General features: G+C 43.2%; 1 protein-coding gene across 1 annotated transcript; it reads left to right on the forward strand.

Annotated features, from left to right (window-relative positions):
- Positions 1-106: 106 nt before the first annotated feature.
- Positions 107-15,116, forward strand: STX12 (syntaxin 12). Its single transcript, XM_014949195.1, has 9 exons — positions 107-291; positions 3,614-3,683; positions 5,547-5,646; positions 7,503-7,640; positions 8,547-8,590; positions 10,500-10,605; positions 11,026-11,098; positions 12,147-12,229; positions 13,684-15,116. Exons 1-9 carry the CDS (start codon positions 180-182, stop codon positions 13,771-13,773), a joined length of 816 nt encoding a protein of 271 aa, XP_014804681.1. The 5' UTR covers positions 107-179; the 3' UTR covers positions 13,774-15,116.
- Positions 15,117-16,469: the final 1,353 nt, after the last annotated feature.

Genomic DNA, 16,469 nt, shown 5'->3' on the forward strand with positions numbered 1-16,469 from the left:
CGGCCCGTTGCCATGGCACCCTGCGCGCTCCCCGCTCCTCGAGCGCGCAGGCGCCGGCGGCCGCACCTCGCGCATATGCGGGCGCGCCCTCAGCGGCGGCCGCGCATGCGCAGTGTCTGACGGGGCGCTGTCAGCTGGGCTCGCTGGTGCCGCCGCGCTCCCTCGCTCCCCGCCCGGCCATGTCGTACGGCCCCCTGGACCCCCTCCGCCCCGGGGCGCCGCCCCCGCCGCGGGACTTCGGCGGCATCATCCAGACATGCAGCACCAACGTCCAGCGCATCGCACAGTACAGTGAGTGCGCCCGGGCCCGGGGGGTTGGGAGCCGGCCCGGCCCGGCGGCGGCCTGTGAGGAGCGCCGGGGGCCTGCGCCGCGGGGTCCCGGCGGCGACGGGGGGAGCGCTGCCTGGGGTCGCCGGAGCCCCCGCCAGGGCGGGCCGAGGGCTGGCCCGGCCGCGGCGCCGGGGCCTCGCTGCCCCGTGTTCGCGGGCACGCCCCAGCCGGTGCTGAGCTTCCTCCTCGGGGCCCTGTCATGAACAGCTCGGAGCTGCCGCCGGTCCGGGCCAAGTACGCGCCGCTGTCAGTTTGGATGCGGTGTTTATGTCACTTTTACCAAGCCGGGCTCCTCCCCGGCAGCGCCGAAGCCCTCTGTCACCCAGGCGAGAGCCCGGCTTCTCGCTGGCCCCCTCGGTGGGGTGCGCAGGGGGCCGAGGGCTGTCACCCCGCCCGGGGCGGGAGAGGCTCCTGGTGCAGGGGTTTCCGAAGGCTGGTGGTAACTCGCCTGTGTCCTCCTGAGTGTGCTGGCAGAGTCCTGCGGGGAGGCGTTCTGCTGCTGTTATTAAGTCAATGGTGTGGCAGTTTCTTGGTCATATAGTTGTCATTGGAGAAAGTTATCAGTATCTGAAGCTAATCATTGAAATGGTCTAGTGGGAGGTGTCCCTGCCCATGGCAGGGGGGTTGGAACTAGATGATCTTTAAGGTCCTTTCTAACTCTAAACATTCTATGATTCTAAATCCTAGTATTGATTGCTGTAATACTGCTTACCTAAAGTTTTTGATAGAACCCCTTCCTAAGGATGCTGCCTTTGCTAAAAAAGGCATGGATTGTCCATGTACCCATGTGATTTTTTTATGGGCAAAAACGGTTGAACATGGTGGTTCCTCTGAAAGTTAGTGACTTCTCCAATTCAATCATATAAAGCAATTAATATTGTTGAAGCTGCTTTGCTTTTCCCCAGTCATGTTCATTTCCTCTTGGTATAGGCACGGCTGCTTGTTGAATTGCTTCAAAGTTCACCAAATAACATGGGGTGTCTGGGTTGTATTTTTTTTTCTTTTTCTTTTTTTTTTTTTTCCCTCTTTCCACCCCACTCCCTTCCATGGGCTGTCTCCCTTTCAGCCTCCCCTTTGAAATAGCTCAGCTTCCCTTTCTTATAGGACAAGCTCTCACTGTCTCATGACCAGCAGCCATCCTATCTCAGTGTGCTGCCTGTCTAAATTGAAACAAATAGCTTTACAGTTTTTATCATGGTGGGTGGGAACACACAGAACATCTGACTTAACGTTATGGTAATTATCTTTATTACATATTTTGTGAAAGCTTTCTATTCAAGCCTAGGGGGAGAAAAGATACTGAAGCTTTAAGCCTGTCCTCATTTCCTCTTTTATTCACTGTAGGGCAAGCAGTGGACACAGCTGACTACTTTTCACTCCTTTGAGGAAACTCTGTAGAGTTAGCATGTCACACAAAATGTACAGAAAACTATTGACCTGAGCTTGCAAAACTGTTGCTTGCAAGATTGTTACATGACCATGCAGAGATTGAAATGTTTCAAGCAATCTTAAGCGTAAAATAGTCAGTATGTGGAAGGCTTTACAGCCTGAAATGGAAAGGCTTTGGAGACAGAAAGGTGTTGACTGAGCGAGCTCTCCATGTTGATACCCAGTATCCAAAGAATAAAAGTAAAGGGCTTCAGCCCCTTCCGTTGGCCTCCCAGACACTTTGCTCTCATTTTGTGTGTTGCTGTTGGCCTAGATAAACTAAACATAGCAAACTGTTGAACCTGGCTCAGACCAGGACAAAAAGCAAATTGCCTCTGTTGAAATAAGACTTGCAGAAGAATCTCCCCTAATGGAGGAAAAAAAAATACATCACAGAGTACCCAGACATCATAGCACTAATGCCATTTGCAAAGTCCTTGAAATCCTCACAGAGTATAGTCTGTGTGCCATTTGTCAGTTTAACTTGACTGTGAACTTTTCTGACCTTCCTGTGGCTGACAGAGCTGTGAAATACATGCAGTCTGGCTTGCTAGAAGCCATGTCCAGCTCAGTGGAGAAGGAGCTGTATAAACTCCTCACTGGATGAGCTAGTAGAAGTCTAGAATTCCCAGTGAGAATACTGCTGCTGGATGCAAAAGCTAGAACACTTGCCTAATTACTTAGTAAATCATATTACAGCCTTAGCTGAGCTGCCATTGTCATAAGCCATTGGATGTCACTTTAAAAGAAGTGGCCTTTGTAGTAATCTGATGTTCCTTCAGCAACCCATTTAATCAACTGAAGTGGCTGCTCCAGCCTGAAAGCAGAAATTACACCAGTAGGACCCCACTGAATTGGAAGTAGCTCTTGTTAAACTCATGGGGTATTTCAGCTCTGTGCAGGCGTATATTTTGTTCCTCCTTGGTCTTGCCTCTCTCAATGCTTGACAGGATAGCATATGATGTCATGATCGATTTAAGCTGATCAAACATTGAACTGCTGGCACACCCAGCATCTTTAGTAATGCTAAAAATTGTGCATCTGCAGAATAAAGTGGATCAGCTTGCTGATCTGTCAAAAAATAATCTTCTAAGGTTGAGGGAGTGGAGAAGATGGTACTTGCTTTTCAGGTGGGTTAAAGTTTGATGTGATTGTGTCGTTGCATGTTCTTTAGTGCCTACACAAGAAAAATAGTAGAAAAACCGGAGATAGCAGAGAAAGAGGGCTGGCATATCTCTTCTTGCTACAAACTGATTTCAAACTGATGCAGACTAACCGTGAAGTGCACCATTGCTGTTCTTGAAAGGCTGGGCCAGTATTGTGAAAGGTTTGGGCTGTCATGAGTAGAAAAATTCAGATTTTTATTTTTTTAACTGATAGTATCCCTTGCCTTTTTCTTTTTCTTTTTCTTTTTTTTTAACAGAGCACTAATAATTTAAATAACTTTAGAATATGTAAAAGTGCAACACAGCACAGTAAAGTTGTTCTGCAGCAGTGATAGCCTAAAATACAGCAATAGCAAGGCTGGTAGAAACAAACAGCTATGTTGTTTGGTTTAAGAAAGTTGAGGAAGAGGAGTGCACAAGCTTTCAGCTCCACAGACTTGTCTTCAGGGTATATGTGCCTCGCTATCACTTTCTTATCTGAAAGTTAGTATGTTAGGCTGGATCATGTCTAAATGGTGACATTTAAAACATACTTTGCATTTAAAGCAAAGAATGTAAGTGTTGTCTTACCAGTTTGGGTTAAGTCAAACATTGAGATAAATCCTTTGGGGGAAGTAAGAAGAATACATTCAGGAAGAAATAAATAGAACTTGTCTTACTAAGTCATCTTGTGATCTCTTTATCTTCAGCTGCTCAAATAAAGAATTTGATGAGCCAGCTGGGAACCAAGCAGGATTCCAGCAAGCTTCAGGAAAACTTGTAAGTATTAAATGAGCTAACGCTTGTATAGGATCTCTTTCACTTCTGTTTATATTCTTAGAGGAACTGGGTTACTTGCTTTGGGGAGGTGCTTTAGTAAATAAATTCAATATAGTGCTAGAAAGCAAAAATGACTAGCTGCTTTAAGTAGTTCAGTGGACGAATTAAAGTGTTTCTGCAGGGTTCTGGAGAAGCCATTCAAAATTCACTAGTTAGAGTAGCTTCACCTGTGCTTTAGAAGAAATGAACGCTGTACTTGGTATTTGGTCCTCACATAAGAGAAATAAGATTAAACAGCAAAGACGGTCACAATTGATGCAGCTGATGCAATTGATGTAGTACAGATGGATTTAGGCTTTGGAAAGATTAGCAATCCTGTATGGCAGTCAAAATGCCACACAATTTCAGAAAAATAAGATGCCAATGGGGGACAGCATAGAAATCACTTAAACAGGCATAGTCCAAACTGTCTCCTAGAGAGACCGAGCAGGGAGTCTGTATGTCTGTGCATCTTTTAATTGTGAAGCATAAATAGCAAGTTATAAGGAAAAATAATTTCTGGAGTCATAAAAGAAAACATGAAAGTTCTTCCATTATCTCTTCATGTGACTGTACCTTGAATCTCTTAATATACAACATGCCCATTTTTTATAATAGCTGATTTTTTTATAAGTTCCTAACTTTTGGTGATAGCTACGTACACTACATTTGGAGGATGAGATCATAACCCAGCTGGGAAAGGAATTTGTTTGCCTGAGCTGCTCAGTTCACTTGATCTGTAATTAATCGGTAGATAAAGAACTGATCACTGGTGAGCAAACAAATGTCTTTCCATTTAATTTCACTATAGAAATGGCCTTCCTCTTTACGGTGAGGGTGGTTGCACTCCACAGATTCTCAGCTGCCATACAAATTTAATACAAAAATGTATGTGTGGTTTATTCAACTCACATATTGCAGGTCAACTTAGACAATAATGCAGGCTGAATATTTTGATTTGTGTATCTATTGGGCTGAATGAGTGAATTTCACTTAAGCATCTTGTGTCCATTGAATGCCAAAAAAAATTGGTTCTTGTTTTAGTATTTTGTATCTTCCTGGTATACATTATTAGGTTTTGTGCATATGGCTGCAAAATAAAACTTGCAGATCTGTTTTCTGTGAAGCACAAGCATTTTTTTCTAATAAACTGCATCTTTGTACAAGGTGATTTCTTTACGTGAAGTTCCATGGAACTAATGTCTTTCTGTGTTATGGTACTAATGAAGGTGCTGCTGCACTAGATCCTTCACAACAATAGCTTTAAATTGTAATGTTGTTGGAAAACATAAAGGCTCAGGGGAAAGCCTTGCTTTTCCCGAAGTAGAAGCTGGGTTATTCCTTTTACTGACCATTGATTTTTCACAAAAATGTAAGAATTTAATGTCTATGAGTCTCTGTAATTTGATCAAATGTACATTTAACCAGTGGAGTTGGTGGTTGTCAAATGAACAGTTAGTTACTAATTGGTGGTACAAGGAATTTACCCTGAAAGAGTGATTATGTTCACTGAATAAAGTTGTCTTTCCCTTGAATTTCTTTCTTTTGTCATTAGAGAAAAATATCTTTCTAAAACTACTGAATTATACTAGTTAGCAGGGAGTAAAGAGAACCTCTTTGAATCTTTTTTTAAAACATAGTCCAGAGTCAGGTTGATGGTAAAAGCAAAAAGTACGTCTTTGTTCCATTAGGGTGAAAAAACTTCACACCATAAAGGTGTGTGATCTCGGAACCCCTACTTGGTCATTGTTTTGGAAACTGAAATGCTCAGAGACTGCTTTCTAGGTAGAAGCTTGTGTAACTGCTTTTGAACTGTTATTTCAGACAACAGCTACAGCATTCTGCAAACCGCCTCGCCAAAGAGACCAATGAATATCTAAAGGAGTTGGGGTCTCTACCACTTCCTCTATCTGCTTCTGAACAGGTAAGCACATGGAATTCGTCTGGATGTATTTTTTTTTTTTTAAATCATTCATTTTGTGAAACTAGTTTAGACCACAAGCTCACAAAGCTTGAACTGGCATGGCTGAAGAGAGAGCAGCCTTTTGCAATGAAGGATGTTTTTGAAGTAGGGAACCACATTAAACTGGCTACATCATGGCTGCTTATATGACGTTGGGAAAGCAATGTTTCGCAGTAGCAAATAAGTATAAAACTTACTCACATGAGAATAAGAAGCCCTAAATGTTTGAGGAGAGCTGAGGATGCAATTCTGTTTTTCTGAGTAAATATCTGAAAAATAGTCTTGTTTATAAAGTGCCTGGTGATGCAAGGCAGTGTTTTAGGATAAGAACTCATAGAAAACTGCATGTCAGAATGAAATGGGATCAGACCAAAAACCCTGGCATGTGATTTATTAGCAGTAGGGGAAAGCTGACTTGCTCATATTTGAATAAAGCAAAATAAAGTGAGGCGATGATTATGGCTTTATCTCTTGCCAGGAGTCCTTCGAGTTCGCCCTCCCTACGGGAGAGGGAAGGGACAGTCCTCTGCTGTTGGCATTTTCTTGCTCTACTTAAAATCACTACCACAACATTTATGTATATGCTTTTGTGATACTGTTGTGGGATGGTCTGTGGGTATGGGTCAGCAGATATTGTCTTAATCTAATTCTGTATTTCAATACAGAATAGGTTTATATGCCAGTTGTAAGCATGGCCACATTTTGCTTGTTTGTTCAGCAAAAATTTTTCAGTTTATCTCCCTCTGGTGAACAAAATGCTGTCCTTTGCATCTTGCTGAATGTAAGAGTGACTTTTGAAGCCTGTTGGAGCATTCTAGGCAAAATCTGCAGGAGCAGGTATCAACACGCTGAGGGTCTCCTCTGGCAGAATGGTTGTTGTTTCCAGATGGCTCAGATGGAAGCTGCAGTGTATTATGAGGCTGCTGTAGTAGCTTATAGAAAAAAAATTAATTGAAAACATTTATTTCCTTGAAATAACTATTGAATTGATACAAACTCATTGAAGGATTACAATACTGGAAAGCCTGCAATTTGAGACAGCTGTTGTGAATCTCTCTAATGGAAAACATAAGAACTGGCTAGAGTATTGAGTGTCCTTGGGACAAGCTTTTTCACAACTTCTTGTTTCCCATAACTGGATGTCACAATACTGAAAGGAAACATTCTGTGGAGGCTAAATAAGTTGATACTCTAAAGTGAGGATGACAAGGAATATTACAACTGATGTATTTGGAGAAAAGATAAACTGAAATGGTTATCAGGATGAAGGATATTCTCTGAAACAGCAGGCTTGTAGTGTGGTGTGGCTGGGAGAGACAACTTGTGAAACTGGGGTAATGGGTGTTGCCATTAGTTCTGGAAGTGTGCTGCTCCCTATATTTGTAAGAAAGGGGGTTGTATTATCAGGACAAGAGAAAATCAAGAACTACCAGAGTGGCTAAGTAGAGGAATGGAGAGTAAAGGCATTTTAGGTATCCAAAAAGTATGTAATTAAATGTGGTAGATTACTGGAATTTGAATAAGAGTAATGGTGTAGAAGATCTCTCTACTTCATACTTAAAACTAGATTGAAATTAGAGAACCTCATTGCACAAAACTGTTATGCAGTAGGTGAGGCATAGAGCATTTGGTATAACAAATTAAAATATGGTGGGCTTTTTGTTCTCTCCAGTGCCCTAGAACGCTAGAACCGAAAGATCACTTGAATGCCAGCATTCATTGTTGTTGTATGATGATGATGAGTTTTTCAAGAGTCTGACAGTTACATTATCATGAATGGGAATGTCTGAGCACTTGTTTTTGTTTCAACTCTTTAGCGCCAACAGAGGCTTCAGAAAGAACGTTTAATGAATGACTTCTCCGCAGCCTTAAATAACTTCCAGGCAATACAGAGGCGAGTGTCAGAGAAGGAAAAAGAGACTGTAGCAAGGGCAAGAGCTGGCTCCCGTATCTCTGTAAGTATTTATAAGAATTTTATATTGATATAGTGAACTACAAATCTTTTGAGAGATCTTGTACTTACCTACCAACTTCATAGCTGTCTATTGGCACGTTACTGAGCGTGGATGAGGCCTCGGTGTATTATTTTTGTCATTCCAGATGTTGTAAGTAGGCCCTCATTTCAGTGTGTTCCTCATCAGTGTAAGTAGAGGAGGGAAAGAATCCTCATAGCTGCAAATGTTGCCGAGGACAAGATAGGGAGTCAAAGTGTAGTTAATAGCAAAGTATTGCAGGCTGCACTTTGCTTGACGTCAGCCCTAGGGTATAAAATTTAAGAGGTCAGTTGGAAACTTACCACACCTTAAATTATGTCTTAAATCTCTCACTATGTTTCTTTATCATCATATAGCTTCTGTCCTGCTAATATCTCCAATGTACCTTCAAACCTTCTCCCTATTATGTTTTGACAAACCCCTGTGGCTACTAACAATTCATAATAAAGGCAGGTGAAAGCATTTTTCTCCCCTTGCCTTAGGTGTTTGTGTTAACTATGCATTCCTAATTTCTACAAGGGAACACAGTTATCCATTGGATTATGCTCTAAATTTTTTGCTATATGGTGAGACAAGTGACAAACAAACCTAAACCTTTCAATGAAACAACAACAGCTGATCTGAGTAAACAGACTAGCTGCTTTTGATCACTCTGCCTCTGATTTGTGGAGACACTCTGAATCTAAAAACTAAAGGTTGCTCTAAATCTAATCTTAATTAGCCTAAATTAAATCTGAAAGCTGAAGTTGAAAGTGGCATACTCAAAGAACTCTGGACAGTATATGCCTTTGTGTTCAAGATATTCCTGTTGATTTTGTGAGTGGTCCTGGTAGTCTGCAAGACTAATAACTCATTTATCTCTTCTAGGCTGATGAGCGGTTCAGAGAAGAACAGCTTGTTTCATTTGATAGGTAACTGCTTCTTGTAGTCTTGATGTTATAGTTTTAACTATGTATAACTGAAGTTTTTATGGTAAGATATGTTATTGTAACTTGGGCCAGGCTCTGCTAGCTGAATGCAAAGCAAAAAGATTTGAAATGCAATTATGACAGTACTTGTAATATACAATGTAAAAAATTAACTGCATATGAGGGTATTTTATCCTCCTTAAATGTAAGTTGTGTGATTACTAGATACAGTAGAGTCTCTAGTACGTGTCAGTTGGAGCTCCTGGTTTTCTGGACTGTAAGCACAAGATTACCAGACAGGATTTCCCTCACTGCGACTCTTTCCACAAAGTGCTGGCTATTTATTTCACGGGTCTGGGTGTTCTCTAGCAGCCCAGTTGGAGCTTTTACAGCATTACTGCTTTAAATTCAGAAGTCCTGGACACTGTGCACTTGCAAACTAACCCTAGAACGTGTGCAACAAGACAGCATTGCTGTCTCCCTGTCAGATAGTTTTGTTGGTTCTGCAGTAACAGTGTGCCTGCAAAGTAGGTAGGTTTGTAAAATGTTATATAAACTCTACAGTGTGGTAAAGAGAACTCAAGACACCTCAGAAGCATCTGTGATTAATGTGTCTGTTTCTGCTGTATGTATGGTTGAGAAAACTGGGATGAAATTTGTTGGCTCTATCTGTATAAATCCTTTAACTTTCTAAATTAAGAGACCTAGCTTACAGGTCTCATCTACACATCTTCTCTCTGCAAACAGCGCTTCATCTGAGCAGCTGCTTGGTGTGTGTCCCCTTCATTAGCCCTGTGCTCTCATTTACTGAGTTGGGACTGGAAGCCCCAGCCCATTCAGTTGCTCGGGTGCTGTGATGAGTCTAACACCTGGCTCGCTGAGGCAGGGAACCACCCTGGTGCCAAGGTGCTGAGCTGGGCAAGAGGCCTTGGTACACTCCACATTCAAAGTTGGTGTTGTGTGCTGCGTGTCAGGAACTTCTGCCTTAAATATCTGAAAATGCTACTGTCAGCTTAGAGCTGAATTGCTGAGTGGGTCAGCTGTCTCTGACCTGCTCATGTAGTTTATCTTCATTTCTTTTGACACTTTGAGAGTTTAAAACTTACTATTTACTGTTGTATACCTGACACTGCAGTGTTACAGTGGTTTCCAGCACGTTTCTCCTCGTTGAGAAGAGGGAGATGTTGCCCTTGAAGAACTTTCTATGCTGAACATATAGATGGCCTTGTATTATAGGTACTGCCTTCGCTATAATAGGTGTAACTTTTGCAGCAGTTATGAAATAACAGCTCATTGGGAGAGAGGTAAATTAGGAAGCAGAGTTATCTGGTTTTTAACATCTCTTTTGGTGTGTGGTATAACTTTAAGTTCTTATAGACTAACAAAATACTAAAACACTTTATTCTTATTTGCAAATTCCAGATGGTAAGTGAGAATTTTTGAATCCAGATCCTTGTCAGGTGTTTTCTTGTACTGATAATGTTGTGCTTGCAGGCTACTCTCAATCCAAATTTTCACCTCATGTCTCCCTTTTTTGGGGTACAGGGATTTAAAAACAAACAAACAAAAAACCAAAAACAAAAAACAAACCAAACCCACCATAAAACCAAAGCTGAAATAAGGAGGTTTATTCTATAATGCTCTAGGTAACTGTCACACCCTAGAAAAGAGTATGCTGTGCATGTAACTTCTTCCAAGTATCGTCGCTTTTTGTAATATGTCAATTTTTTCAGTTTTTTCCAATTTGTAACTGTTGTCAGAAATCAATCCTGCCTCTGTGCACAGGAACCTGGAGGTTGTTCTGTAGGAAGTTTTTCAACTTTAACTAACTCACTGGCGCTTTACTGTAACTGAGGTGTGGGAGTACCAATACTCAGAGAAAGAGTTGTACTTTCTTTCCATCTCTTTTCAGTGGTGAAGATTGGAATCAAATGCAGTCTCAGGAAGAAGATGTGGCAATAACTGAACAGGACCTTGAACTCATTAAAGAAAGAGAAACAGCAATCAGGCAATTAGAGGTGACCAGTAGATCCCGCACAGTTAACAGTATTGGGAGATAAACCAAAGTCATGCAGTGCTAACTAATGGGATGGGCTGAGGAGATCTCAGTCTCCCTGCTCCTGTTGAAGGACACTAGGTGTGTTTTCCTTCAGTGTTGACTGGTGGTCCTTCAGAGATGGTAGGAGCAACTCATGTTACAATGTTCATCTCTATTCCATACTGTGTTAATTGTTAATGTGTTGAAACAAATATAGCATAGCAGAAATATTGCAGGCTCCTGTGTTAAACCCAAGTTCCATAGATGGTAGCTTCAAATCACCTCAGTCAGTGAATGATGGTATCTATTCTGATGTTTTGAGTAATGGTCAGGACAGGCACTAAGAATGAGAAAAATTGTAACCAATATTTGTTACAACTTGTCAAACTGTTGTCTTCAGGCAGACATTTTGGATGTCAATCAGATATTTAAGGATTTAGCCATGATGATTCATGACCAAGGAGATATGATTGGTAAGTTGGTTTGGATAATAGGAAGTTTCTTCTTAGTTCAATTACATGTTTTCATGGAATGGTTTGGTTTGGAAGGCACCTTAAAGCCCATCCCGTCTCACCCTCTGCCCTGGGCAGGAACACTTCCCACCAGACCAGGTTGCGCCAAGCCCCCTCCAACCTGGCCTTGAACCCCTCCAGGGATGGGGCAGCCACAGCTTCTCTGGGCAACCTGGGCCAGGCTCTCACCACCCTCACAGCAAAGAAGTTCTTCCCCACATCTCAGCTCAATCTCCCCTCTTTAAGTTTAATGTTCCCCCTCATCCTATGGCTCCCCTCCCCAGCTTTCCTGGAGCCCCTTTAGGGACTGGAAGGGGCTCAAAGGTCTCCCCGGAGCCTTCTCTTCTCCAGGCTGAACCCCCCAACTCTCTCAGCCCCCCCTCCCAGCAGAGGGGCTCCAGCCCTCCCAGCATCTCCAGGGCCTCCTCTGGCCCCGCTCCAACAGCTCCATGTCCTTCTGCTGTTGGTGGCCCCAGAGCTGGAGGCAGCACTGTTTGGGGGGGGGGTAGAGGGGCTCTCCCCAGAGCAGAGGGGGAGAATCCCCCCCCCCCATGATGGCCATGCTGCTGGGGATGATGCAGCCCAGGGTGCAGGTGGTTTCTGGGCTGCCAGCGCATGCTGCCAGGGGGTGTTTGTGAACAAGAAGCTCCATATGCCCAAGTCCTTTTCCTCAGGGCTGCTCTCCAGCCATTCTCCACCCAGCCTGGATTTGCACTTGAGATTGGCATGTCCCAGGTGCATGGCCTTGCACTTGGCCTGGTTGAACTTCACGAGGTTCATATGGGCCCACCTCTCCAGCCTGTCCCAGGTCCCTCTGGATGGCATCCCTTCCCTCCAGCATGTCAGCCACACCACACAGCTTGGTGTTGTTGGCAAACTTTTTTTGTCTACACAGATTAAATTTTCTGGTATTTTGTATTAAAGTATTGCATTTCTGATTATTTCTTTTTAAAGACTGAAATTCTGAAATACTTTACAATGAGTTCTCTTTTTTTTTTTTTTTCCATAGATAGTATAGAGGCAAATGTGGAAAGTGCAGAAGTCCATGTGGAAAGAGCCAGTGAGCAGTTACAGAGAGCTGCCTATTATCAGGTAAATTCTGTATGCTTGCATTATTGTCAATGTATGGTTAAGCAGTAATGGAACAGGCACAGCAAGACAATACTGCAGACTGCAGCACACCAAATAAGTTATTTAAAAACATCTTGTGCAAGTTGGCACTCACTCCGAATTGTGCCGCAAGGAATAGATAAAGTGCTTGAGTTAAAAACATGGTATTGAAATTACCATTCTGCTTTGGAGGCTGTATAGTCTGTCCCTCAGCAAGTGTAAGCTGTCTCTGCTGTTCTTGTTAAACAAGAAGAAATTCTCATCTTGTATCCATCTTGTAAACCTACCAGCCAAGACACTGATGTGCAAAAATCCTTGCCCAAACTCGGGAAACTTCTGGTGACTGAGATTTGCAGCTACCCTTCTGTCTAACCACTGAGTTCCCATCCCGTAGTCTGTCTTTTCTGTCCCACCAAATATCTTGCAGTGGTTCTCACTGCTGCTTAAATCTCCTTTGTGTGCAGTATTCAGTGTTTTCTGTAGGTTCCTTTCATCATTATTATCCCTGTAGGTGCAGTTTCTGTGAAGGAACAAGGGCTCTGTCCCATCAATCCCATACAGAGTTTTACTGCTGGGACTTCAGGCTTCCCCACAAGATAAATATTTGGCTCTCTCAAGCTGTTATGGGGGGAGGTACTAGGCGGCACTAAAACTCCAGTGTTGTTAACACAGGAAGGAGAAAGTCGTTTTTTCCCATCTGGCCACATTTAGTAGTATTCTCTCTCCATGACTTCCTATATAAAGTTCTGAGGTTTATTATAAATGTGTGCTTGGGAGTTATTGGACATGTATTTGAATGTGTTTTTCTGGATGGAGAAGGAAGTGGTTATATATAACTATCCTCAAATCCTTAGATACTCAGTAAAAAATATTTGGTCTATATGGACAGACTGTAGTTTCCTGTGATGAATAAAGTGATCAGAGCTGTAAAATCCAAGTAACTGTATGTTAAATCATCTAAAGTGTAGAAATGCAATACTATTTCCACACCAACTCCAAGTGGCCAAGGGGAGATCGTATCAGAGAACTGCTTAGCAGTTTTATTAGTCTTACCTGGAAAAGTTAAAAGGCTAGAGATGTTTGGCTTTTCTTTGAAGCTGTGGTGGTGTCTGTTAGGTTGAAAAGCATGTGGTAGGTGTTGTCAAGTTGAAGTAAAGCTTGCATTTTCCTTAAGAGAAGCAAAATTTGTCATGTTTTGACTTAATTGTATCTCTTGGACCACTACGCTCCTACCTAAAACTAAAAACATTTATCTGTAGGATCATGCAGTTTAAGGAACACATAAAAGTGTTCAGGCTACACTAGTTACTTCTCTTGAATAATTATTGATACCAAGTACTCTTGTTTGCCTGAGTTAGTAATATTAACTGGTAGACTTGCTCTTTCCTCTTGTCATTTGTTCCTGGTGTCAGTGGCTTTTTTTCTTCTTTTATTAGAAGAAATCACGTAAGAAGATCTGTATCCTGCTTCTTGGTCTTGCTGTGGCTTCTATAATCATAGGATTACTTATCTGGCAGGCAACATAATGAAATCTTCACATGGAACCTAGTCTCATTGCTGAGATTTTTTCCCTCAGAGCGAACAGGCTGACTAGTCTCGGAAATGGATTGACCACCCTGAGAGAGCACAAGCTGGAACTACTTCTAGTAATAGATATTAGCAACTAATGTGCAGATAACTAGTATTTGGAATTAGTGAACCATGGAGACAGTATTTATCAGTTTATACACAAATTATATTGTTTTATGTAACAAAAATATTGTGATTTTGCTTTCTGTAATGTATTATTCCCCATCCCAACTGTATGCTGAAGTGTGATCAATAATTGGACATGTCTTGTTTTTGAGAAGTGGCACAACTTTAACTTTATATGTATAGGTAACTTTGTTGGACTGGAATAAGAATGACATTCAAAGAGGGCACAACACTAATTCATATTACCTTAATCCAGCAGTTTCTAAAGTCTCCAGTACCTGCCTCATGGTTTTGTTAGTCTCCAAGTGGCTGTGGCTTTCTCTTGAAGAGAAAGATATTGTTACAGATTTGAAAAGCAAGGAGAAGTATGCATGGATGAGAGCTGGAACCACTGCGTGCTGGTCAGTTGAGCCTTGAGACTTGTAACTGTGTTTAATTTTCTGAGTGTGGTTGGGGTGGTTTTTTTCCAAAATGCATCATTTGAGGACAGGATGTTCTTTGACTTCTAATCTAACATTTCCTTAGATAAACTAGCTGGTGGTTTATTATTGGACAAATAAATTTCTTCCAATGCTGGCTCTCAAGCACTAGAAATACAGAGTTTAGCTGCTCGCTCCTGTTTTGAGATGCTTCCAGGGAGAAAATCACACAAAGATGAGGAAGTGGGCACCTAAGTTTGCAAGCTAGCAAGATAGATGAGCAGTAGCTGAAATCTTGCTTCTGAAGAAGTACTCTTAAAGCTCACTTGTAGTGTACTAGTAAATGTTGTGTGTGGCTTGTTGAACATCCGATGTTTTCCATTATTTATGAAACAGAAAGTGCAGAAACTGGCAGAGTGAAGTGGTAGGTTTTTCAGACCGAGGATGTGTGTGCAAATGATGGTGGTTCCAACTGTCTTGCTGATAGAGCTGGACAGAATGTAGCAGCCACTCCCTGCTTTGATGTAGCTCTGAACTGACATGCACTGAGGGAACAGTAATCTGTCCAAAGCCCAACAAAGCGTGGTAAATGCAGCATACTGACCCATTTTGTATTTAATCCTTATTCCATGTCTCCTGTATAATAAAGTAAATGTGAAAGCTGGGAAGGGAGTGTGTTCTCCCAATTGCACAGTGGTTTGCACTATTGCGCCATCATTCCATCTAACAACCATCAATAAACACTTTTAAAAGCATCTGTCGGAGCTTCTTTCTTTTGCAGTTTAGGCAGTGGCATGGGTATGTTAACAGTTCCCTCTAAGCAGGGTAGAAGACTGTATCAGCAACAGCACTGCTTCCTTCAGCTTTTGTTCTTTGATCCCCAATTCTTAAAAATGAAGCTAGTTGGCAACGCTGAATGACTTCCCCATGGACATACACAAAACTCCTGTGTGGAGCCCTGTACAATAGCTGGGTCAGCTCTGACTATTTGCCTGGTACTAGAACTTCAAGTCTTTGCTGAGCCCGTACTGGAAAATTTGGGAAGGGAACTGTGTGTTGTTCTGTTCCTTATTTAAAATATTCCTAAAGTCTGCTGCTTTGTGCGCTGCCTGCTGCAGGGATGTCACATCTCCATATGGAAATGTAAGCAGTTAAACTGCTGCCTGGGTGTGTTATTTGCGTGATCCATTATCGTCAAGTCCTTTGGGAGCTGGATTTGAGACCACCAGCCCAGCTCACTGGGGTCTGGTTTGGTGCAAGTGCTTTACCCTTTCTCCTCTTTCTTTACACCACTGAACTGACCAGTGGAGCTGCTGCAGCCTTGACTGCAAGCTGAGGGTGAGAAGTCGCTGTTGGAAGCTCTGGTGGCTGTGGGTGCAGTGTGCAGGCACGGAGCGCTCCTGGCTGCCGGGTGGGTTCTGTGCTGTAGGAGACTTGGATGATGGGGGGCCTGGAGCATCTCCCTTATGAGGAGAGGCTGAGGGACTTGGGTCTTTTTAGTCTGGAGAAGACTGAGGGCGCATCTGATCAATGCTTATTAATATTTAAAGGATGGGTGTCAGGAGGGGCCAGTCTTTTTTCAGTGGTGCCCAGGGACAGGACAAGAGAAAATGGGCACTAACTTGGATATTAGAAGTTCCACCTAAACATGAGGAGGAACTTCTTTGCTGTGAGGGTGGCAGAGCCCTGGCAGAGGCTGCCCAGGGAGGTGGTGGGGTCTCCATCTCTGGAGACATTCAAACCCCCCCTGGACACGTTCCTGTGGGACCTGCTCTGGCAGGGGGTTGGGCTGGGTGATCTCCAGAGGTCCCGTCCAGCCCCCTGTCATTCTGTGAGAGGCCGGGGCCCGGCCGAGGGGTGCCCTGCCCGTGGCAAGGGGGTCCCGCGCCCTCAGGGGGCCGGGCCAAGGCGCGGCCGCTCCCGGGAGCTGCGGCTCTCGGTGAACGGAGAAAGGCGGGTTTCCCTCAGACAGGCCCAGTTATCACACAGCATTGCCGCCATCTCTGCTCCGCGGAGAGTTGCGATGCTAAAACGGGGGTCTGAGAGCCCGTGTTGGGAGGGCTGGATGCGGCTCGCTTTGAATCGCCCCTCCCTGCCCCGCCACAGAG

This window comes from Calidris pugnax, unplaced genomic scaffold (genome assembly GCF_001431845.1).
Source record: "Calidris pugnax isolate Ruff unplaced genomic scaffold, ASM143184v1 scaffold174, whole genome shotgun sequence".
Classification (NCBI taxonomy): Eukaryota; Metazoa; Chordata; class Aves; order Charadriiformes; family Scolopacidae; genus Calidris; species Calidris pugnax.